General features: G+C 33.0%; 1 protein-coding gene across 3 annotated transcripts in view; it reads right to left on the minus strand.

Annotated features, from left to right (window-relative positions):
- LOC123699387 (sodium/potassium/calcium exchanger Nckx30C) overlaps window positions 1-24,955 on the minus strand; it is a 73,250-nt gene that overhangs the window by 6,637 nt on the left and 41,658 nt on the right. For all 3 annotated transcript variants that reach the window (XM_045646332.1, XM_045646331.1, XM_045646330.1), the window contains 3 exons: window positions 8,632-8,822; window positions 6,493-6,631; window positions 4,542-4,794 (listed from right to left, as the gene is read on the minus strand). In XM_045646332.1, the coding sequence (XP_045502288.1) occupies window positions 4,542-4,794; window positions 6,493-6,631; window positions 8,632-8,822 (583 nt within the window). The remainder of the gene's footprint in view (window positions 1-4,541; window positions 4,795-6,492; window positions 6,632-8,631; window positions 8,823-24,955) is intronic.

Here is a 24,955-nt window from a genome sequence, read left to right on the forward strand (position 1 = left end):
GTGAAACCGCGGGGAACAGCTAGTTATTAATATAATATTATAAAGCTGAAGAGTTTGTTTGTTTGAACTCGCTAATCTCAGAAACTTCTGGTCCGATATGAAAAATTCTTTCGGTAAGTATAAGATAGCCCATTAATCGAGAAAGGCTTCTCATAACATTCACATTTTCATTAAAGTATAAAACTACTCGTAGTTGATGAAACATAGTAAGAATCATATAAATTTTCAATATTTATGGCTAAATTGTTATATTGGGCTCATAAACCATTAAGTGGAGGTCGTTTCACGGACGTAGTAAATGAGGCACACAGATTTCATAGTAACGTATTTGTAAATGGCGCTAGTTTGCGCAACTTTTTTAATAATTTTTTGATTATTTTTTTTTATATCAAAATAAATATAAGGATATTTGTATAATTCTTACGCTCCTCCAGCTCTTTAGCATTACTTTTCGATACTCTCAAGCCAAATTTATGTTTTAACTTTAGTTTTTATAACTAGAATGTAGAGTATTTTCATTTTTGTTTAAACTGTTAAAACAACCGGCAAATTGGTTTTAAAATTGTGAATATCCCGATTTTATACGGAACTTTTAATCCATATATTCTTCAAAGGAAATATTTAAAGAGCTCGTTGCAATTTTAATCAAAGGAAGGAAAGAGAATCTATGAACAATACAAGGCTGCGCCCGTAGCGTCGCTTATGTATATTTTAGTATATCTGTCTCTGCTATTCTATTTTTCCGTTTTATTTTATAGATCGTGACAACTTCTACGTTCTGCACTAGAGAGATTATTAAAGAAGTTGAAGTTATATACTACCTACCGAATATAAATAAATAAATAAATCATTTATTTACACCATTATATGTTACAAAAACTTAATGACCTGTGTTCACACTAATTTATATTACACTGTTACAATGGCGTATACCTACACGAATTCATTCAGCTTATTAGACATAATTAATTATGTATTCTATTATTTGTTACATTTCAAATTATACATTATTATTGAATAATCTATAATGAATTATATATAATTATTTATTTAGTACCTTGACTGCTTTTTTCCGCTTAAAATTGTAAATTCTACTGATTTCCTAAACTTCACATGTAGGTACACTTTGATCTCAGATACCAATAAAATTTTAACCACGTATATTTAGTAGTTTAATCGCAATTGAGTAGACGCCTTACATACATTTCGACAAGACTGTAGGCAAATAAAACAAGAATACATCGTAATATTAGCAATTAATTCTTATACCATCTTATAAAACAAGAAGCCCGCACGTTACTCTAATTGAACCGGATCATTACAAAACATCCTAATACCTCATAATAAATTCAAAATGATACTTAAATTAGCCCACTTTCGAAGTTTAGTCCATCACAATGTTTTTTAAAACAAAGCCCAGCCTTGAACCGCATCTCTACACTCCACAGTCCTTGACATTTTGCAGATGATGTTCACGTGGAGATTAGAACATTTTCTAGTCACTTTTGAAGACTCTATTATATTATTGTATATATCATTGATTCTATAACGAAGTTCTGATTGACGCAGTTTTGTAGTGGCACTTAAAGAATGTGGAATAACGGTTTAATGGGTACTTTAGTGGTTGGAGTTATTGCGCAATGATGATGCGTTTTTTATGATTTCTTAAGAAATGACATGATGTCTTTCAGAAATATACGTTTTTGCCAATTAAGTTTCCTTTCCTGTTTGTATTGAGAAGTAGGCAATTCGCAGTCTACAAAATCTTTAGCTCCGGGGTGATCGATTAAAAATCCTGGTCAGTACAATTTATTTATATATTATATAAATAAATTATTAATAATATAAGTTCAGTACAAAATTATTTATACTGGATCATATTTAACGACAATTATTTTTTTCGTTTAAGAAATAGAATTCCCTGGTAACATTGTAGTCTGGTTTTTAAATTATACTTGTTAACAATAGTTACAAACTTTAAAAATAGATACAACATGGGGTCTTTTATTACGCTTTTAATAGCTTCCAACAAATATATATCAACGCTGCAAATTTAAAAGGAAAAGACAATTACACTCAGCATATTTTATATAACCTTTGGCTCGGTTCCAGAGACATTGCATTTAAGGTTTTAAGGTCGGAGTCCCGTTGTTTTGAAGTTATGTCTTCATTTAACGTCGCAGTGACCATTGCTAATATTTATTTGAGAAAGTTAACTCGTTATAACCATTGTGCTCGAGTATATTTTACTCTGCATTTTTAGAATACCTACTCTGTGGTTATGTTCGCTATTTTTTGCGAGAATTCCCGCTAAGATTTTAAGTGTAGGACTGAATTTTTTTAAAACAATAACATAATATAATAGTTGTTTATAATTGCATGAAATGGTTGAGAATTTTACTTGCGTTTGCCACATTTATTTGTTGAAGAATTTAAGTCTGTCTGTTTATATTACGTTTTGAAAATTAAACTTGAATATTCACCCGTTTTTATTACTTAATAAATAGGTAGATAAATGCCACAGTATAAAGTTCGTCAAGCAAGGCCTGTAATTATAGTCAGAAGAAGGGGTCTCTAACCCTCATATTGTTCGAACGAAATGAAAAATATCTTTAGAATCTTCTCAATAATTAAAACACGTGAGCTTTTCAATCGAGAAGTATTTATTTGAAAAAAAGATCATCTGACCTAATTTAGAAACACAATACAGCGTCTCTCTGTCTTAAATAACTTATGAAATAGGTCGAATAGTTTCTAAATAAATCCTAACAATTTTAATCATTTAGATAACTAATATTTCTATAAAATACATATATTCGATTTAGAATGATCTGCAATAAAAATATTGGTTTCCACTTCAAGTGGCATCAGAGCTTTAGAATTATAGAAAAAAAAGAACATTTCCATCTGCAATGAAGATAGCAATTAACAGCTCAACCAATCTTTATTATTATAAACTAGCGTTCCACCCGCGGTTTAGTCCGCGTTTTAAAGAAAAAACCCGCATAGTTCCCATTCCCGTGGGATTTCCGGGATAAAACCTATCCTATGTGTTAATCCAAGTTACCCTCTATATGTGTGCTTAATTTCATTGTAATCGGTTCAGTAGTATTTGCACACACACACACACATCCTCACAAACTTTCGCATTTATAACATTGTAGGATTATTTCAAAGATATAAAAGTAGTAAGTGCTATATTATATTAATTACAAAACGAATTAAGAATCACAATTGCACAGTATTGTATTTGTTTTATATTGTTGTGATTTGTGTTGACAATAATTATTTGCGTTGTTCATTGTAATGACATAGACAAACAATGTTTTAGTTAGATTTTACGATTTTGATTTTAGTATGGCACTTGGGAAACTTTAAATGTAACTTCAAATAAAAAAGAGCGTGTGTGAGCGAGCACACGTGTCAGAAGTGAAGATTCTTTGGCAAGATTCAAAGACCAAAATCGTCGCCTTACTCCATGACGTGACCGAATTGCCATGACGCGATGTTGAAATTTTTACTCTCAACGCGCCTAAAGCAGTTTCACTTCAAAAATTGTTTGATAGATCCGTTATTTGAAAGTTTAAACATTGTCAATTTTCACCATTTAGGAAGTTATATAAAACACAAACTGACTTCATATCTAACCTAACATAAACTATAATTATCATCAATTTCATCAACATCGCATTAACCATTCACGGTGTACACACAGACATACATCAAAACGTCTCAAGCTAATTAGGTCGCTGTATCAGCACTGCAATTGTATCTAGCTGAATTTAATCCTAGGAAATCTGTATCGGAAAGCCATTAATACGAACGTTCCTGCTTCTATCTGCAATAAATTTATAGTAAGGCCCTTTATGTAGATTGAGCTATAAGGGCGAATAGTTGTGTAAAATAATTCTTAGTAAAGCTAGTAACTACTTGTATAAGTAGTAGTATCTGCGATAATACTATAGTTGAACCTGGGAACTAGTATAGTAGTATCTGTAGTAACACTATTTTGAACAATCTGGGAAAATAAAGTTGAAGACTGAATTGTTAAGTAATCTGTAATACCTAGATATTTATTGGGTCCATGGTAATACGTGATGACTTCTATGAATTGTACTTACAAAGACCAATTCATTGTCTGTTTATGTTTTAGCAAATATTTGAAACGTGTGGACCGATTTTGTTGAGACTATTATACGACGATCCTCCATCGTAAGGATTGACTTTAGTTACATGCCATTTACTATAAAAACTGTTTACCGTTTATCTAAAAAAATGGTTTCGCACTACCATGAATGCCTACTTAGTAAAGAAACAATAAACATACCCATCATAATATGTACAAAAAAACGACATGTGGCACTTGGGGACTGCCGCGGTAAAGCTATTGCATGCTGCCTTCAAGCCACACCTCCGCCCGTCGGAGTGGGGAGCGTGAGGTTTTTTCGTTACGGAATTTCTCGATTCGGTCCTCGCGCTCAAGGCCCGCGATAGAAGCTATGCAATAGCTTAAAATTATACACACATTAAAAAATACTTACCCTACAGTTACGTCGAATATATTGCTCCCAACAGAGCTGGACACGGCCATATCTCCGAAGCCCTTTCTGGCCACGATCACAGAAGTTATAAGGTCAGGCACAGAAGTGCCCGCAGCGAGCAACGTTAGCCCCATGACCTCTGGGGGCACGTAAGCGGTTGCCCCCGCCACATTTGCCCACCACACCATGAGGTAGGAGAAAAACGCTATCCATACTATCGAACCTATAAATGTTACGGGGAAAAACTTCTTCCCTGGAAAGAAAGAAATAATATTGTAATAAGGAACATTTCTGTTTCTTGGACATTTTTGGGAGATTTAGTTCTTTAATAAAAATACTGAATAATGGGGCAGAAATATGATATGTACTTTGTGAGTAAAATGAGCTACACTCTGATGAATCTAAGTAGCAGAAAAATGGATATAACACAAAAACACAATGCTTTATTGTTGGTTTACTTAAGTATCTTTAAAGTTATGGACATTTTAGCTTGAGAAATGGTTGTAATTAATGACCTCGATTTAATATTATAAAGTATATGAAGAGGGAGGGGTCTGGATTTTAACATAATAAAATATGATAATTCACTGTTATTTAAAGTCAAAATTTTATAATGGATGACTAAAAGTAAATCTGAATCAAGCGTGCTTTCTTTTACTAAAGATACTTTAATATTTCAATCATTTAAATCAATTGGACAAAAATCGACATCTATAAAGTTGTAGCAATTAATTAAAAAGTAGAAAGACTTTCTCATAACCTAGAAAGGAACACCGGACTCTAAAACTAGGAGACTTTGGCCCTAGGAGATATAGAACCATATTATAATATAATAGGCAATTATTTTACAACACTGGCAGTAATAATGCAGCAAATTCAATTGTTCTGGCGTAATGGAGGCTTGTCAATATCAAATCGGCTCTGAATGCTCAGCTGCTAATTGCATTAAACTCCTGACTGATCGCATCTCACACGTTATATACGCTATCTGTCTTAGATACGATGTTATGCTTGCAATGGCCTTGATTGTAATGCTGGAGATTAAGGAATGCATTTGCGTCGATTTGGGATACTGCTTGTATTGCAAATCTATACTAATACCACAAAGCTGAAGAGTATGTTTGTTTGTTTGTTAGAACGCGATAATCTCGGGAACTACTGGTCCGATTTAAAAAACTCTTTCAGTGTTAGATAGCCCATTTATTGAGGAAGGCTATAGGTATATATCATTACGCTAAGACCAACAGGAGTGAAGCACTGCGGGTAAAACCGCGGAGCACAGCTAGTCTGGTATATGATAGAAGTATTACAGTACATCTTGATGTAATAGTATATGGTACCTACTTTAGATATGATAAATCTTATTGAAAGGTTTGGAAATGTTTTATGAACTAATAGCCAAATAAACACAGACATTGCTATTTCGGCTGAATTTAGCAAAGTACTCTAAAAAGATAAGCCATAAATCTGCTTTGACATATTCTCTGTCACTACTCTACTCCCACATATCTTAAGGTGTGGGTTTGATCCCTTGTTAGATGGAACGTGTTAGGAAACATTTCAACGTCGCGTCGTACTGCTGCCAAAATTGCCTTGGCCTAATCTTTTAACACTGTCATTATAGATACATCTCCTTAGTTAATCTCCTAGCATTTTGTCAAGATTAGTTTATTGCTTAAAACGTTGGTATTATTTGTTATTTACTGGATATTGTCCACGGCTTCGCTCGCATGGCCAGAGAAAAATAAAAGTTGTCGCAAATGGCACTATTTAGAGGTAAATAAAATGGTTATATCCTACTGCATGGTAATTTGCGTCTAGCACAGTTGCACTAACTTTAGAACAATTTGGAAAATTCTTAGTTCTGCCCATCAATCACCATTTTATTTTGCTCATCATTAAATTGAATCTTCTTATATTCTTCTATTAATTATTATTCATGTAGTCTTACCTCTCGGTGTCCTCGTGTCCGGGAGGGTCATCCATAACGGGAAGACAATTGGCGCGACTAACAGATACGTTATTCGCTTGCGGAAACCAGAGGGCCATGACATGTCCAACGGCGTCGTGTCGTCCTCTAGGTCTCCTATCTGTAACAATATGAAGAACTTCAATAATTCTTAAAGGGGATTGGGAAAGTATTAGATGCTGGAAGCTGGAAGAATATCGTGTTTTTAATTTCGTGATCAAAATATCAAACTCCATCATTTATTCAAGCAGCCTTTTTTAAGAAGCGCTATACATCGCCATTTAAGGAAACATAAGGAATATGTTTAGTTTAGTGTGCAAATAATAATTTCTAAACACCATCAAATATGGTCAAATATGTTTTTTTTTATCCGGTACAATTTTTGTTAAAGATAGACACCAGTTCCAAAGTTACAGCATGTAAAGAACCTCAAATATTTGAACCTCAATAAACAAAGATCTTCATCTTTTGTCATACCTACCTCATTAAATGCAGCTCTCATTTACTATACAAGTATGTGTGTATGGTAAATACCGCGCAGAGTATTAAGTCGTAGGACTTGCCAAGTGCTAACTACGAGATAGCTTGAACCCAACTTAAAGTTGGGCGTAAGAGAAACATTTAATGCTTGTATCGTGGTGATTTATCTACTTTATAATACCGTCTTGGCTGTTTTCCATCCCGTTTTATCTGAAATTTTCTTGGCTAAACGATTTCAATTATTTGTTACAGTTATTTGTGGATCCATAATTTTATGTTATGAATGTGTTTGTGTGTTACAGTTTTACGGTTAAAATATGGAAACATTTATGAAAACTTCTGGCAAGGAGATATTTTAGGATCTACAAATAGTATAGCGAGGAAGCTAGTATTCAATTTGTAAAAATAAAGAAATATGTTAAAAGAACAATGGCAAAGCATAGGTACATAAGTATTACTTTGTACCCAAGACATCTAATTTCTGACTATATGAGTGGGTATAAAGTGAACAAGTTTACAACGTATTACCATATTATTGGAACGACAGTCTTGGTTAGTCAGTAAGTGTGTGGTAAGTATGGTCTTATTAATTTTATAAATCAAATAATTTATTTTTGTTTATAAATCGTTTATATACCTATTTGAAATACGAATCTTTCTAAACAAAATTTAAGAAATCGCTGAGCCTGTTATTTAGAAAACTGAATCAGAAATAGTTAAAAGGTCAGTTTTGTATACAATTTGGCATACATCAATTCAGCAATACGGAGTGGAGTTGATACAGCACGACTGACACAGTATTCAAAAGGGCCCTTAGAGTATCGAGGGCCAAGTTACATGTGTGTTACGTAAAGCTTGAAATGAAGAATGAAAAATTCTTTATTGCGCACAAAAATACAGGACTACAAAATAAGAGCGATACAATTTAATATATGAACAGCTATGGTCTTACCGCTGTAAGTGTACAACCCGCAAAACCATAAGGATTACATATCTACAAGCTTCTTCCGCATTTAAATATAAGTCTGTGTGTGTATTCATAATTGTGTAAGGTCAGTGATGAAAAGATAGGCGCTTGACTTATTGCATTTGAATACATACGCGGCTCTTTCGTCGAAATTCGCAATTATGTTTTTCTTAGTTGATTTTTTTTCTTTTCTTAGTAGAATAGTGTAGCTTGATGTATCCTTTACTGTTTTTATTACTGAATGTGAATAAATATTTATAAATGTGTATTTCTCGCTAGACACATAAAAAAGCTTATTCATGTATAAGGAAAAAAAAGACGTGTGGCACTCGGGGACTGCCGCGGTAAAGCTATTGCATGCTATGCCTTCAAGCCACACCTCCGCCCGTCGGAGTGGGGAGCGTGAGGTTTTTTTTCGTTACGGAATTTCTGGATTCGGTCCCCGCGCTCAAGGCCTGCGATAGAAGCTACAACAAATTTTAGAATCATCGACATACCTACTTATATATTTTTCCCGCGAAAATCTTCAACAGCTAATGTTTAATTACATTTTTATATAATTCTTTACGCATCCATATTTTATCACTCTAGCTCGAACTGTTATACTCTATAGAATCACAGAACACATATCTATCATTATAACATAGATCATAAAATATAAAAAAAAAACTCACCTCTTCTATAACATCCAGCTGAACATCAGCCAAGCCCCCGTTCGGCAGATCGAGCGGGGTCTCCTTGGCGGTTGCAGCTGCATTCTTCGCGGCCGCTGCGCCCGCGCCGCCAGCCGTCGGCTTGGTTGCTTCGAGCAGCACTTTGAGAGACGCGATAGCGTGCAGTTGCGTCGCTTTCTCGTCTACTTTACCTAGATCGAGCCAAGTGGGATTAGTATAAGAATTTATCGAGATTTTGACTTGGTAGGAAAGATTTGTTTAGTAGAAAACTGTTGTTTAGTTGTAATATGTACTTATTTTAAGTTGGGTCGCTTTCTCGTCTACTTTACCTAGATCGAGCCAAGTGGGATTAGTATAAGAATTTATTAAGATTTTTGACTTGGTAGGAAAGATTTGTTTAGTAGAAAACTGTTGTTTAGTTGTAATGTGTATTTTAAGTTGGGTCGCTTTCTCGTCTACTTTACCTAGATCGAGCCAAGTGGGATTAGTATGGTTGGATATTATGAGTATTAAAGGGTTGATAATGCTTTTCTTAGTAGAAAACTGTTGTTTAGTTATAATGTGTGCAATATTTTAAGGATTTATTAAGGCTATATTGTTTATTAGGGTAATATCGGTTGGTAGGTATAATAACGATTATGCTGTTAAGTTTATAGGCCTTTTCTAGAAATTACTTTATTAATTAATTAGAAATTACGGTGTTTAACGTAATTTCCATAGGATAATTACATAATTATAGTAGGTATAGGAAATTGGTTATACCAACGAGCCGTTTTTAAATATATATTTTTTTAATTTTACTATATTTTTGTCTTATTTTGTATGACATACATAAAAATAATAAAAAAAGAACGTTTTACTTCTCATTACGATGAATAATTATAATTATTGCCAAACTAGCACACTTAACAGGAATATTATACAGGAATATATACTTATTAGCATATACTATAGTATATGCTATTATGTATAAACCTCATAAATGTTAAAATATACTTAATTTGTACATCATACCATTGCCCAAGAAGAACAACTGTAAAAATTAATACTCAATGTTTCTAATAGGTATCTAGAAAAGTATATTTTACCATTTTCCGTATATATTTATTGTACTATATTTCCTATACCGACCAGGCTTGGGGCCCCTCAGCCCCTTGCTACGGCACTGTGTACAAGTCTCATACAAGTATACAAAGTAAAATTGGTCCCTTCGAAGTAGGTCAAGCCGCGCAGATACCGCGATATGGCCTGTTCCGGAACCAAACTTTGCTCATTGACAATGAATTTAGGACTTAAATAATGTAAGCCTTTGAATAAAAGACATTCCGACGTGCGAATCCTGCTGTTTTTATCCTTCTAAAATTTCTTAGGTCTTCAGTTAGGGCTTGAAGTGCTTTGTCCTAAATTTATTGTTCATAATTTTTTGTTGTTGATTAATCAGTCAGTTCTTCTTGAGCCTTAACTTATAAATATAACACGTTACTATTAAGAAATATTGTTTATCCTGTATCAAACGTAGAACGATATATGAAAAATTTGTAGTACTTACAAAAATTCGTAAAAATCGTGTACGAACTGTACCTTCTTATGATTAAAAGTCCATTGTACAGTATAGTTATTACCAACGTGAAGTTTCTACAATAGGTGTTTTGTTTTAATTAAAATTGTGCTTAAAGTTCTTGTTGAATATTGATTGCCTGATGTTATAAACTCGCTAATGCAGTTAATTTAATGCGTTATAAATACCAAAGGTTTACTTCACGGCGAGTGTGGTCATAGACTGACTATCAAGTGTTTATACCCTTATAAAGGTCCTTTAGGGAGCTTGGAAAGGAAAAGTACCCTTGGTGTAGTAGCATGTCAATATAATTTAGTAAAACTTTGAAAGCTATAATAATAATAAGTGGGGTGTAATATACCTAGCTGAATATAAACTATTATATTTCGTTCGTTTTTGACGGAGCATCGAACTTGAAAGCTATTGGTCGTACGCACAGTCGTACGACTCGATTTTCGAACGACTCGATTTTAAACATTTATTCAACGTGGAGTGGATTTATTTCAGTTATGTTATTAGCATATTATAAACTGAATTATTGACTTCCATTTCAAAGATGATATACAGCACAACCGTTAATAAAGTCCCGTTCCTCTTGCGGTATGAAACAGTTGCATCTCACATGTGTTTCACAAATTATCTTTTCCTCTTTTTACTAGAGTATTTTTCGTTATTTTCCATAGCACAATAAAAGTATCAAGTCACACAAGCATTATATTTTCATAAAACATTTAAACTTAAACTGCTTTTTTATTACGTAAACCATTTACCAAAACTTTTAATAGGTTTTCTCATACAAGTAGTCTGCTATTAATAACTAGCAGCGCTCCGCGGTTTCACCCGCGTGGCTCCGCTTCTGTTGGCCTTAGCGTGATGATATATATCCATACCTTCCTCGATGAATGGGCTACTTAATACCGAAAGAATTTTTCAAACCGGTCTAATCGTTCCTGAGATTAGTGCGTTCAAACAAACAAACAAACTCTTCAGATTTATAATATTACTAGTTGTGCCGCGCGGTTTCACCCGCATTGCTCCGCTCCAGTTAGTCTTAGCGTGATGATATATAGCCTATAACCTTTCTCAATAAATGGGCTATCTAACACCGAAAGAATTTTTCAAATCGGACTTGTAGTTCCTGAGATAGACGCGTTCAAACAAAAAACTCTTTAGCTTTATAATATTAGTAGGTACTTATAGATATTAATGCGGAAGTATGTTTGTCCCAGTTTTCGCAACGGTGGGACGGATAGACGTCATTTTTTGTATAGATTGCCGCAATTTTATGGCTCAGAGACTTGGGTACTTTATCCCGGGGAAATGTAGGATAAATGCATGTCAGCTGGTATGGTTCATTATTTACTGAGTACGGAAATGCTAACTGTTTTTTTTCTTCTAAATAGCAGTGAATACCTAATGCTAGTGTATATTTAATTGGAAGCAAGAATAAAGTACAAGATTTAATAATTGTATCGTAATATTCGTAAAAATAATTTATAATTATAATAAATAAATTTATTTAGTCTTAGCTTAATACCATGTATCGCGGTTCCTTAGAATAATTTATCAAATTTTTATATCTGTATTCACACTTGCAATTAGCAATAAGAAAAGCTGTTGGAATATGTATTAAATAATCATTATAAATATATTAAACCATGTCATAACATTATTTAACAAAAAGAAAAAATATTCTTAACAAAATTACAGTTCGTAAAGTCCTTTGCCTGCCACAACTTTTATTTAAAATTCAAAGTAAACAGTCGCACAGTTTTGGGGACATACAAAAAAAAAACTTTTATTATTACAGTAGTTTGTTTGGCAATTATCCAGTACGCTGTAGAGTACGTGTAGCCTTCTTCGGCCTTCTACGGTAACGTAGAGCCTCGTAGCGGCGTGCTACGAGCGAGTTATTTAGAGCGAAAACCTTCCACATTTCATGGGCGCTAATTTTGGTTAGTTTATCGTTACGTAAATTACATTTGCATTTTATGTGAATTAAACTTATATTTTATAATTATTAAAGCAAGTTTCACAAATGGATATATTATATCTTTAACGTATCTGACTGTTAAAATGGCAAAAACCTTGAAAATTGTATTAAAGTACCTATATGTGAAACAATGGTAATTAGGCTATTATCACGAGTCATGATTCAAGAACGTAAGAATTTGTATTAAAGTTTTATTCAAATGCACTTATTTACTAGGGAAATAGTATTAAATAAACAATTAGATTTGGAATCTAATTGTTTACTTAATTCTAAACCCTTTTTCATAACTATAATAATTGACAAAGTAAATTTATAAATGTTTTCAGAATTTATTTGTATCATGTGTATTATGTTTCATATAACTATTGAAGCTATTCTATACAATATAGTCCGTCTTAACTAAGATAATGGCTTCAAGTTTGTGGACATCGCTATTGGTAATAAATACAAAGTTAGCCTTTGTGACCTAACTTTCCATTGTTACACTTTAGATAACTGTTGACGTGCACTCAATACTATTATAACTAGAATATTATATAAGAGTTTTAAAGTAAATATATTATCTTCTTCTCATTATGTATAAAATTCTCGTGACCATACTTCTCCGAAACGGTTGGTCCGTTTCTCATAAAAATCGGCTAATATCTATTTTCCATACCCTTAAGTAGGTAATAAGAGTAAAGGGAGAACGACGTTTGCGGGGACAACTAATAATCTATACTAATATTATGAAGCTGACGAGTTTGTTTGTTTGGTTGAACGCGCTAATCTCAGGAACTAGTGTTATGTTTTGAATAATTATTTCAGTGTTAGAAAGTCCATTTATCGAGGAAGATAGTATGCTAGATATTATCATTATGTTAGGACATGGTTAGGACCAATAGGAGCGGAGCATTGTGAGAAAAACCGTGGGGCACAGTTAGTAATCGATAATATACTTTATTGGAACATAGTTCGAAATAATAAAGCAAAGGGAACGATTTTAAACTAAGAAAGAATTGAAGAATAAAGTTAGAGTACTTTTTCTTTAAATTAAAACTTTTATTATCTCAACGAAGTTTCAATTGATTTTTTGTATCATTTTGTATTTTTAATCATCAACTTTATTTAAGTAAATTATGTGTCTATAAAGTTAGATTTCTGATTTATAGGAACAGCTATTGGAATGAGCATATTTTTATATTCTGTTAATATTATACACTAGCTGTGCCCCACTGTTTTACCCGCATCGCTCCGCTCCTGTAGCCTATAATAGCCTTCTTTAATAATTGTGCTTTCTAAAACCGAAAGAATTTTTCAAATCGGACCAGTAGTTCCTCAGATTAGAGATTCAAACAAACATACTTTTCAGCCTTACTAATATTATAAGTATAACAATAGATCGATAATTCAAATATTTGTATGGATAAGAAAATGACCTTTTCTTGTCCTTTCACGCAAAAACTACAGACCTAAACACACATTTGCGTATTTTGTCTACTTATCTAACAAGAGTTTCATAACCTCAGTATTCCCATTTTATTTCCTCGCATCACTTAACATAATCTAAATAAATCAAAGGATTAATTCAGCTTGACAAAATATCGGATACGGATTACTATTAATGTGATTTACATGTAAACAACTTAACTCTTTTAAGGTTTCTTGCAATCGCGTGAACTATATTATTGTGATACAACCCTGTAATACCTGAATAGCGACACCTTACTCTGAATCGTGAACGGTGTAAGCGAAATGTTTTCGCTACAGAGGATGTAACTTTCCAACATCATTCATTGGGACCTTACAGTCGAGTATACCGGTCGAAGAGCCTCCCTTTTTCGATACAGGAATTCCATTCTCAAATGTCAAAACAACGCGATTAAATAGTCAGTTTATTTCTTGTTATTTATTTGTATCGGAAGAACGATATTTCAAGGCTTTATCACGATAATTCGCAAATTAGTTACATAAATTAACGAGTGATTTCAAACTGGAATTATCATTATTTAATTTTTTTTAATGGTAAGCAGGTTGCATCGCCCATAGACCATAACAGAGGTTATGGTTGTTGCCTACCAGAATAGGATAAGGGGGAAGACGGAATTCAATAATTGATTAAATATTAATAATGAAGCGGAAGCTGTGCGCGGATTGGGAAGCGGCGGGAATTTATATATATTTATATATTTATTTAAATATGTTTAAAGGATAAAGGAATAGACCAATAATTTTTGACGTGACAACGTCTTATAATTCGAAAGAGCCGGCTGCACGCACGAAAAAACATGACTTAAGCGGCGTTACCTCGCTCTGAGGCGTTCCGTAAGGCTTGAAGTGCAAGCGAGAGCGCGGAACGAGCGACAATGAAGCACAATCGTTGTCACGTTCAACTATCGTCAGTAAACCGACTTTACAGACAACCAATTTTTATTCGTTCTTTTTGTTATCAGAAAGTTTTATATCTAAGTTCACTGTAGGTTTAGTCAACTAACGTTTTGCATCAGTTTTTACCATATTTGCGCATAAATATATGTGAGGTTTTAAAACATATAGCCATGACTTGTGACCTATTTAAAAGCGGTCAAATAGCATAATGAATAAACATCCGGGGCAGTAAAGACAGTCATTATTTTAATATCGTTGGTTGCTTCAATGAAGGTTGACTTTCTTTAGAGTTGCCTCGTTGACTTACTTGTTTCGCGCTTTTATGTGTAATGATAGTTTGAAATATCATTTATAAGAGTTTGTGGGTGCTAGCACTATGTAATTTAGTTTAATTATTTAATACTGAATTTACTGTACATTTATTTAGTTTGTATTGTCTTTATATTTTTTGGTTTTTATGGCATTCAAATGCTTTATAAATATAAATTTATAAAGAATAGAAAAAATTCTGCAGAGTCAAATATATGATATTTATTTCTTCTTTCTAATAAGATTCATTGGAATAATGTATAAGTATTATTTTATAGTGCAGTTGCAAAATGCTTTGTTGGATAGATGTTATAGTTTATATTAAACATTCTTATTAAAACTGTTGTTTTTTTTTTTGAAATAAACTATCGTATCTACTTAACTACACACTTAACCATTGTATAAGTGGTTACTAAGATTATCTGTATTATCAATAAAAATACCATCGAATATGATAGGTTTATACTAAGCACTAATTTATCCTATCCTACTAATATTATAAATGCGAAAGTTTGTGAGTATGGATGTATGTGTGTGTATGTTTGTTACTCTTTCACGCAATACTTCTGAACCGATTACAATGAAATTTAGCAAACATATAGAGGTTAACTTGGATTAATTCATAGGATAGGTTTTATACTGGAAATCCATGGGAACGGGAACTATGCGGGTTTTTCTTTGAAAACGTGTTAGCAATAACAATGTTACATCAATCCTATTTTCTTTGTCTAAAATAATCGACATTTAATAAAATAAGATGCATTATGTAACGATAACCAAAAGGCATAAATTGCGATCCAAAATATAATATTTGCATTAACTAGAGCGGACGTTACAAGCTGTAGGGTGCTCGAGCTCGCCGGCCATGGCATCTCGACTAAGTGCTGGCTTGATGTAGAACTGCATTGTTACCTTACTTTAGAGTAAAGAGGTCACGGTAATGTATGTGTGCGGTTTCACGTCTTTATGGTTAAATCTATACTAATATTATAAAGCTGAAGAGTTTGTTTGTTTGTTTGTTTGAACGCGCTAATCTCGGGAACTACTGGTCCGATTTGAAAAATTCTTTCGGTGTTAGATAGCCTACTTATCGAGGAAGATTGTAGGCTATATATCATCACGCTACGACCAACAGGAGTGGAGCCACGGGGGTGAAACGGCGCGGAGCAGCTAGTAATTTATATTGTTAAAAAACACGCGCGCACTTATGAAATTATTTTATTGTCTCCATAATAAGTGTAAAAATATTGAGACAAATCTGACCGTTCAAAATCATAATTCAGTCTAAAAGAGTCGGTTACATACAAATTGCAAACATACAGAAAGGTAATTTTTTAGCGTGGTCAACGTTCAAAATTCCATTAAGAATTATTATAAACAAAAAAATAGTTAACCTGTGTGTTAATATGCTGAGTTTATATAGTCTTGTCTTAATGATAATAGTTTATCAACTGTTGCGACTTTTAAGCGTGAAAAGCAAGTATAGTGCAGATCAGTTGTTATATTCATTTATGATAATGTAGAGATACATTGTTTACCTTCAGATGGTGCACTAAAGAGTGACCTAGCTTATCCAGAGTGACTAGTGTAACAATATTTTACGAGGATCAACATCCAATGTTAATGGCAATAGGTGTCTACTGTCTACAGTAGCCATTGACGTTACAAACATGTTCAAATAAATATACAAAGTTTAACCAATAATGTGGTGATCGTCTTTGTATCAGAGTATATAGTCTATACTCTATGCGATAGTATGTATTGCTAAACTATAATATCTCTTAAACATTTTCCCTGTAGAGATGAGAAATTTTTATGCCCAAGATTATTTTAGACCAAAGACTACGACGAAACATGTAAAGATTCTTTTAAATTTTTGAAGTGAAAACTTCTTTAGCGGCGTTGGGAATAAAATCTTAAACTCGCGTCAGGACACGTGGCCTGATCGAAAAAGCGTAAGACGGATGTTTTTTTTTTTAGTCCTTACATTCTATGCGTAAGACGGATACCACTCCCGGAGTGCAACCCGTCTTTTTTATTAAGCTATTGCATAGCTTCTATCGCGGGCCTTGAGCGCGGGAACCGAATCCACAAATTCCGTAACGAAAAATCCTCACGCTTCCCACTCCGACGGGCACGTAGGTGTGGCTTGAAGGCATGCTATGCAATAGCTTTACCGCGGCAGTCCCCGAGTGCCACACGTCTTTATTTTTTAAAAAGAACAAGACTTGTGATTATGGTAATTATATACAAATCTACATACAAATAAAAATGACAATATCATTTGTCGACAATTAATATTCCATTATGTTTAAGTTAGTGCAGAAACATTGAAGTCTAGGGAGTGTGTTTAACTAACTGTTACATTTAGTTTGGTTCAGTTCTAGTTAATGTAATTATTGAACAGGAAAATATGATGTAGAGGATTATCATAGCTTGTTCTAAAACATAATTTTAAATAATAAGCTTTAAGTTTGAAAGAAATATAACAATAATGTATAATAGTAATGTATATTGTGTAAAAGTAAAAAACAATTTGACTTCATTCAAGGAAAAGAAGAACAGTTATATTCCAAGTATTTCTGATTTTGTCTGTTAAAAGTTACATCTATAGTTTGATTTTTTTCTTCTTTAAAACGCGTATGTACACAACCTTAAACTCTCTTATCTGCATTATACATCAAATGGGTCTTCTTTTAACCACTTTTAAATATCAAAGGAGCGGAAAATCACGCGTGAACTGATAAAAATGCGTCAGCTTAATTAATATTTTATCCACCTGTCTATCTAACAGAATTTTGTAATGAAATAAAACAAGCTAAGAATCCCAACCATTTGGCCAGCTGCCATTAGGCTTTAGAATTGTAGTCAGTTGTATTGTTTAGTATTTGTCGTATTACGGGGATGAATATTGAGGTCAACGCATTTAAACCGCTAAGAATGTCGTGATATTATTAGAGAAGAATATTTAGATTTAAATATAAATGTCAAGGTTCATAGCTAAATGTGCATACAAGTTATTCGTTTGGGGAAATGCCAGTAATGTTCTATTGAATGGAAGATGTATATCTATAGAAAGAAGAATATTCTGATTCAATTTAATGAATTACTTTTGTTGTGGTGTATAGTTGTAAAATGAAGTTTTAAAGCATTTTTAACCGACTTCAAAAAAAAGGAGGAGGCTATCAATTCGGCCGGTATGTTTTTTTTTTATGTATGTACACCGATTACTCCAAGGTTTCTGAACCGATTTATTGTACCGTGATTCTTTTTTTGTTCGATGCGGGATGGTGTCGAATTGGTCCCATAATTAAATTGGGATTTTTATTGGGATAGGCCTAGTAGTTTTTATTTTATGAGCATTTTTGTCTGTAGGTATTTGTAAATTTTGCAAGTGCAAGTTTGAAGTCGGTTGTTTTTAACGCAGTTATCACTTGTTAATCGTCGCCTTACTCCATGACATGAAGGTTATGCCATGACGCGACCTCGAAAATTTACTCTCAACGTGCCTAAAGAAGTTTTACATCAAAATTACGAAAAATGTAGTAGGTATATTTTTAAGTGTTTCTTAAATAAACTCTTTCTATAATTATAGTAGTAAGCAGAGTAATTGTAAATATTCAAAGGAAAAATAGCTATTGAAAACGTATTATAGCCAGATTATGGCTTTCCTTATTTTTTGTACTGTACGTGTTTTTATTCAAATATGTTCACTGTTCATATCGAAATAAGAGTGTATCAATAGGATATGAACGTTTTTTTTATTAAAAACAATACCATTACGAGTATAAGAAGAAAAGTAAAGATATTATGACGAAAGAATTTATTTAATAAGACTTTTAAATCTTTGAAAAGTTCAGTAGATCACATCCCACTAGTTTAAGTGTTTATAAAATATAAAAAAATAGTTATGAAGCGTAAAAGCAGTATTTATAAAGCTTTTATGTGATACTAGCTTCCGCCCGCGACTCCGTCCGCGCTGATGTCGGTCTTCGCGTGGATGGTTTATTTCTCCATTTTGAGTAACTCTGACAATTACATCTTAAAAATATCTATTGGACCCAAATACGGCTAGGCCTATAATAATACGCAACGTGTGTTCGCGGTTCTAAAGAACAACGTCTATGGATAAAACTGAAAAATTAAGATTAATTTTTTTCTACGTATTTTTCCAGGATAAAAAGTATCCTATTTTACGCCCAGGATAATAAGGTATAATTATACCAAGTTTCATCGAAATCGAACCGTTAGTTTTCACGTGATGCCTTCACATACAGACAGACAGACAAAAATTTTTTTAATCACATATTTGGGTTTGATATATCGATCCAGTAACACCCCCTGCTATTTATTTTTTCAATATTTTCAATGTACAGAATTGACCCTTCTACAGATTTATTATATGTATAGATTGTGGCTAACAAGCTAGAACTACATCACTGCCAATTATTGCTTTCGCGTGAAAGAGTCAAACATACACTCTTAAAACTTCGGCTTTATAAATCTTAGTAGGATCTCGGAAATATGCAAAAATACGATAACCACAACAAAGCCTGGGACTTTATGTAAATAACAGCAAATGTACGGTTCGGATTATCGCGGTTAACAATAGGCCTATTTCATCAGAAAACTTTGTGCTGTCGGAATGGTCTCTGTTTCATCTTTTAGCATTTGCAAGTAATAATGCTAAAGTTTGCGTGTTTGTTAGTGACTACGCGAGAACTAGTGTTTTTTGGTATTAATAAGGTTAATTTGGCTGTAGTGGAAGAAGAGATAAATAGAGAGGACATTTAAGGAGTGGAAATACTAAATATGTATTTGGTAGAAAGAAAAATAAAACCTATTCGTTTGGAATCTGGCGAAGAATAGGTTCAAAATTGAATAGGTACAATTTAACTTAAAAGTTTGACTGCTTTTATAACTATTAAATCTAGTATCAAAGAGTCTGGTTTTAGGAAGAAAGAAAGCACTATGTGAAAATAAAGGCATGATTTATGTCCTAATCGTAAACTTAAGGATATGTTGCGCGCCAATATGCAATTGCTTAAGCTATCTTATACTAGGTACAGATTTCCTTTTTTATTTTAGTTAATTTCACATGTCATCGATATGGCTTTTCGCTATAGATTACAGCCCCCCTAGCCAATAGGCTTTCTGTTAGCGTAGCGTTCAGTAGAATAGACTACGAATGTATGAGATTGACGTAAGCGGTAGATAAACGTATCTACGCTACGCTAACAGAAAGCCACTTAGCTAGGGGGGCAGGCCAGCACATCGCATAGACCTAAAATCCAATGTAAAACCAATCTCCTAACAACCACGCAGACCAACTGCGTTTTTTAAAACGTCTGCCAATTGGCCGTAACTCACGATCTGATTGTGTTTGAAAAGCTGCCAAGTTCACAGAATCGATACGATTTGCACCAAGCGGCGCTGGGTTAACTAACTTACTTGTAATGTTGATTATTTTTATCTCGTAGGCTTCCGTGTACGGAATTTAGTATTGGTTGTGACTTGGTTGTGACGCATTTTCGGTGGGAGGTTCAAAGGTGTTCAAAGTTTCTTTTCTCTTAAACAATTTCGTATTAACTGTGTTCTACAGTTTTACCTACGAGGTACATGATGTTATAAAGTCTATTATTTATAGATTAAACTTGGGCTTAAGAGTCAAAGAAGTCAATAGAATAAATATTTTGTCTATTAGAAAGTTGTACATTATACTTATGACTGATGAAATATGTATATTATGTTAGAAATAAAATTAAAAAATTCTGAATGAACAAAGCTTATACAATAAAAGCCGAGGTGTGGAGCTAGTATGTCATAATTCATATCGCATTTATGCATATTGTCATACTATCCTTCTACTTTATACACCACAATCCCATATCTATAATCCCATATTAGATTCTCTTACTAATGGACTTATGGTCACTTATGAAACTGATATCAGGTGACGTATTATCTTACTCTCTTATGAAAAAACCACAGAAAATCCCATTATCTTTTGGATTTTTTTTTATGTATATTTCTTAGGCCAGAATTATTTAACGTGCTTATTATAATAATTAATGGCCCTGTCCCTATAAACAAAACATTTGTTTTAATCTGTCTGTCTGCTCATCCAGGAATATATATATTTTTAACCGACTTCAAAAAAGGAGGAGGTTATCAATTCGGCCGGTATGTTTTTTTTTTATGTATGTACACAGATTACTCCGAGGTTTCTGAACCGATTTACTCACTATTTTTTTGTTCGATACGGGATGGTGTCGAATTGGTCCCATAAAAATTTTATTCGGATAGGCCCAGTAGTTTTTATTTTATGAGCATTTTTGTCTGTAATTGTAAATGTTGCAAGTGCAAGTTTGAAGTCGGTTGTTTTTAACGCAGTTATCACTTGTGAACGTTTATGTAATATAAGTAACAAATTAGTATTACTTAGTATTACCTACTAAGTTGTAACTTACGTAAGGGTATAGGTTGAATTATTTTATTATATAACTGCTTATTTGTGGACTACCTACATCAGATAATATAATATTTTGTTATTTCCTTGTAATTTAAAACAAACTCATAATTATTGTTCAGTTATAGCCACAATTGAGCCAATTCCAAATGTTTATACTTAATGCAACGTTTCTAAATATAACATGAATTGGAGATATAGAGCAGTGGTGGCTCAGTGGTGAGACCTCGGACTTCGAATCGATAAGTCCGGGTTTCGAGACCAGGCGAGCGTGCAGGAAATAAATTGATTTTTCAATTTATCTGCGCATGTTGTAACATCACCACTGCTCGAACGGTGAAGGAAAACATCGTGAGGAAACCGACATGTCGAAGAATTAAAAAGTTCGACGACATGTGTCATCCGCCAACACGCACTTGGCCAGCGCGGTGGATTATGGCCTGTACCCTCATAGGAGGCCCGTGTCCCAGCAGTGGGAACGTATAATATGGGCTGATGATGATGATGGAGATATAGATACTTATAGATATAAGAAAACCTCAGAGTTGGTACGGATTCCACGAACTAGCAACGTAATTGTTTCGAAGTGAGCTTTCAGAATTTATGGCTTTAATATTTGAATGAATCAAAACGTTTGTATACAAAATTATAGAGAAACTAGCTTACCGCCCGCGGCTTCGCCCGCTTTCTCTAAGATTTGAGATTTAAACTATCCTATCTCTCAAGTTGGAACGAACTCCACATGGTGTGCGAATTTTATTATAATCGGTTAAGTGGTTTAGGAGTCCATTGAGGACAAACATTGTGACACGAGATTTATATATATAAAGATAAGAATTATTATGAAAATAAAACCCGACTGTTAACTTAGCCTATTTTACAACTATCTTTCTGATGATTACAACGCGAAGGATACTTCGTAAGTCAAAATTCGTCCAGCGGTTTGGGCTGTAAGGCGTGTCATACATAGACTCGAAAAACATTACCGGACTTTCCCAGTCGGGTAAAAATACATTCATACATTTCATACATTCGTACATACCTATCAAATTATTTACATTATAATAGAGTATAATCTGTATAGGTACTACATATAAAAGTTTTTTTCTTCTATTTTCTCATTCTTCTTTAAAAAACTAGTCGATTCTTCTTTCGTCGATGTAAGCATACGCAGGCAATAGTAACAAAAAGCACTCAAGTAATAAAAACTTTAGTACTTTGAATTACTAAAACCTGCATGTGCTACTTTTGATGACTCTTCTTCTCTTTTCTTTTCTTCCATATGATTAAGTACATGTTTTTATATTGGTTCGTCGTCGTTGGCCTGTACGTCTATTACAGACGGTTTATGGTGCTATGCCTGAGCAATGTTTCTGGTTTCCAAACAATCCAATGCGGGATCTTTTCCGCAGGTCGGACAGGGGAAGTTTGCTGGAGCAGGTTCAGTGTCACCTTGGTGACGTTTCATCATTTTGCTTGCGAGTACTTATATTGGTTAATATTACACATAAGTACATTTATACAAAGTACAAACAACGAAAATGCAAAAAACTCTGTAAACAAGCTTTTATATGTACAAACACTTATAGATATCAGTGTTGATGGTATAGTAGATAAGAGTTTTCTTCGATTTTAAAATGTAAATAGGAACGACACGTAACACATGTTCATGAGTTTAAAACAATTCAGTTGCGCATGTTAATTAAAATGTACTAAGTAATCGGATTTTGGAGATTTGCATTGTTTCTGTTGAAATTGATAATTGTCGAATTATCGTAGAATATGTATATGCGATATACATACAAACAATAATATTTATAATAAATAATTTTATAAAGCTTTTTAATGTTAATAAAACACAATAAATCTTGAGCTAAACATTTTATAACAGCTATGTTGCAATAAATATGCATATGTTGCGAGAATATTTAAGAGGTGTGTTGCTAGATTTTAATAATATTTTGGTAAGAAATTATGTACAGAAAAGCGGATAAGCGAATTGACAAGTGACAAGCACTTAAGGGTTACCAACGTTAAAAAAGAACTTTAAAGTGTGCTGTGTTTTGACTAGGCAAATATAAATAAAAATTGCTTGTGGAAAGAGCAACACGGCTCTACAATAAAAATGTAATCTTTTATATTTTTTAACCCTTTATCTGTTCTATTTGATGGGATTTATGAATATGTAACCTATTTTGACATATTATTATGTAGATTAAAAATAATGCAATAAATGTAATAAATAATAGGTAAATCTGTTTATTATTAAAAACAGTAATAGCTAGTCGAGAGGTTAGCTGGTTTTGTTCCATAGAACCTTGTATTTTCTTTTCTCCTAACTACTTAGAATAATATAAAATCTTAAATATATTATTTGTCGAATAATAAATATCCTACTTTCCGTGTTGCTCCATAATATATTAAAATATCCAGTGTTTATTAAAGCTTAAAAAGTTAAAAATTCATTGGCTTTATCCATTTTGCTTTAAATCTAAACAGTATCATTTATAATAAATTAAGCATAAAATTACAGTACATTAGCGTAATTTACAATTTGAGCACTTCATTTTGTAAAATACTACTACAGTTTGTAAATGGCCAATTATAGTTAACCTGTTTTTTATTTCGTTTAAATAGATTATGCTTATGTACTGTTACTTATTTATAATTAAAATTGATTGGGCAATCATAAGAACTTAGCAAAGCATTATTTATTTAAAACTACATAAAAACACTTGCATTTATTTACCACTCTTACCGAATGCTCTACAAAGGAAAACATATTCAAACTATTTATTATAACTCTCTGAACATCTCACTAAAAAAACGAAAAGGTTGTTCTTTCTTGCTAGAGATTTTGCACTGGCTGAAAAATATAACTATTGCTGGATTTCTGATGGTCGAATTTTTCTACGCAAAGAGGAAGGCTCTCGGTATACGATTGTTAAAAACGAAGACACATTTAAACAACTTCGAGCTTCTTCCAAAAATGAATCCAAAAATCAACTCGGACCTTCTCCCCCCTTGTAATACTGTCACTTTTAAAATATGTATTCTTTATTTTGTCTTATATTCTTTTATTGCCAAACTATTGCCTTTAACTACTTCATACTGTAAATCAATGTACACTGCCTATAATACACATACACAACACACACAAACGTACTTACCTTTCTTTAACAGAAACATTGCCGTTATATTTTTATTTTTATTATTAAACGAAGACCCGCCCTTTTGTAACACATTTTATTCTTATGTAATTTCAAATGGCTAATCAAGATGTTTTATTCAATGACATTGATAATACTGAGATTTACTCCAGTTTTAAAACGGATATTCCCGAACATTGTGTAAAACTGCTAGGCAGTTTACAATCTCAATTTACTATCCTAACTCAGAATATCAGAAGTATTCAAAAAAACTTTGATAATCTTACTATATTTTTAACGAGACTTAAATTTTTACCGGATATTATCGTGTTGACTGAATGTAGGCTTAATGAAACTGTTCCTGTAGTACATCTGAACGGTTATAAGTGTCGGTATTCCTATAACCATTTAAATCAAAATGATGGTCTAGCAATCCTCTATAAAGAAGAACTCAAAGTAACGATCGAAGAACCACCGTT

Source organism: Colias croceus, chromosome 17 (assembly GCF_905220415.1).
Source record: "Colias croceus chromosome 17, ilColCroc2.1".
NCBI classification, from domain to species: Eukaryota; Metazoa; Arthropoda; class Insecta; order Lepidoptera; family Pieridae; genus Colias; species Colias croceus.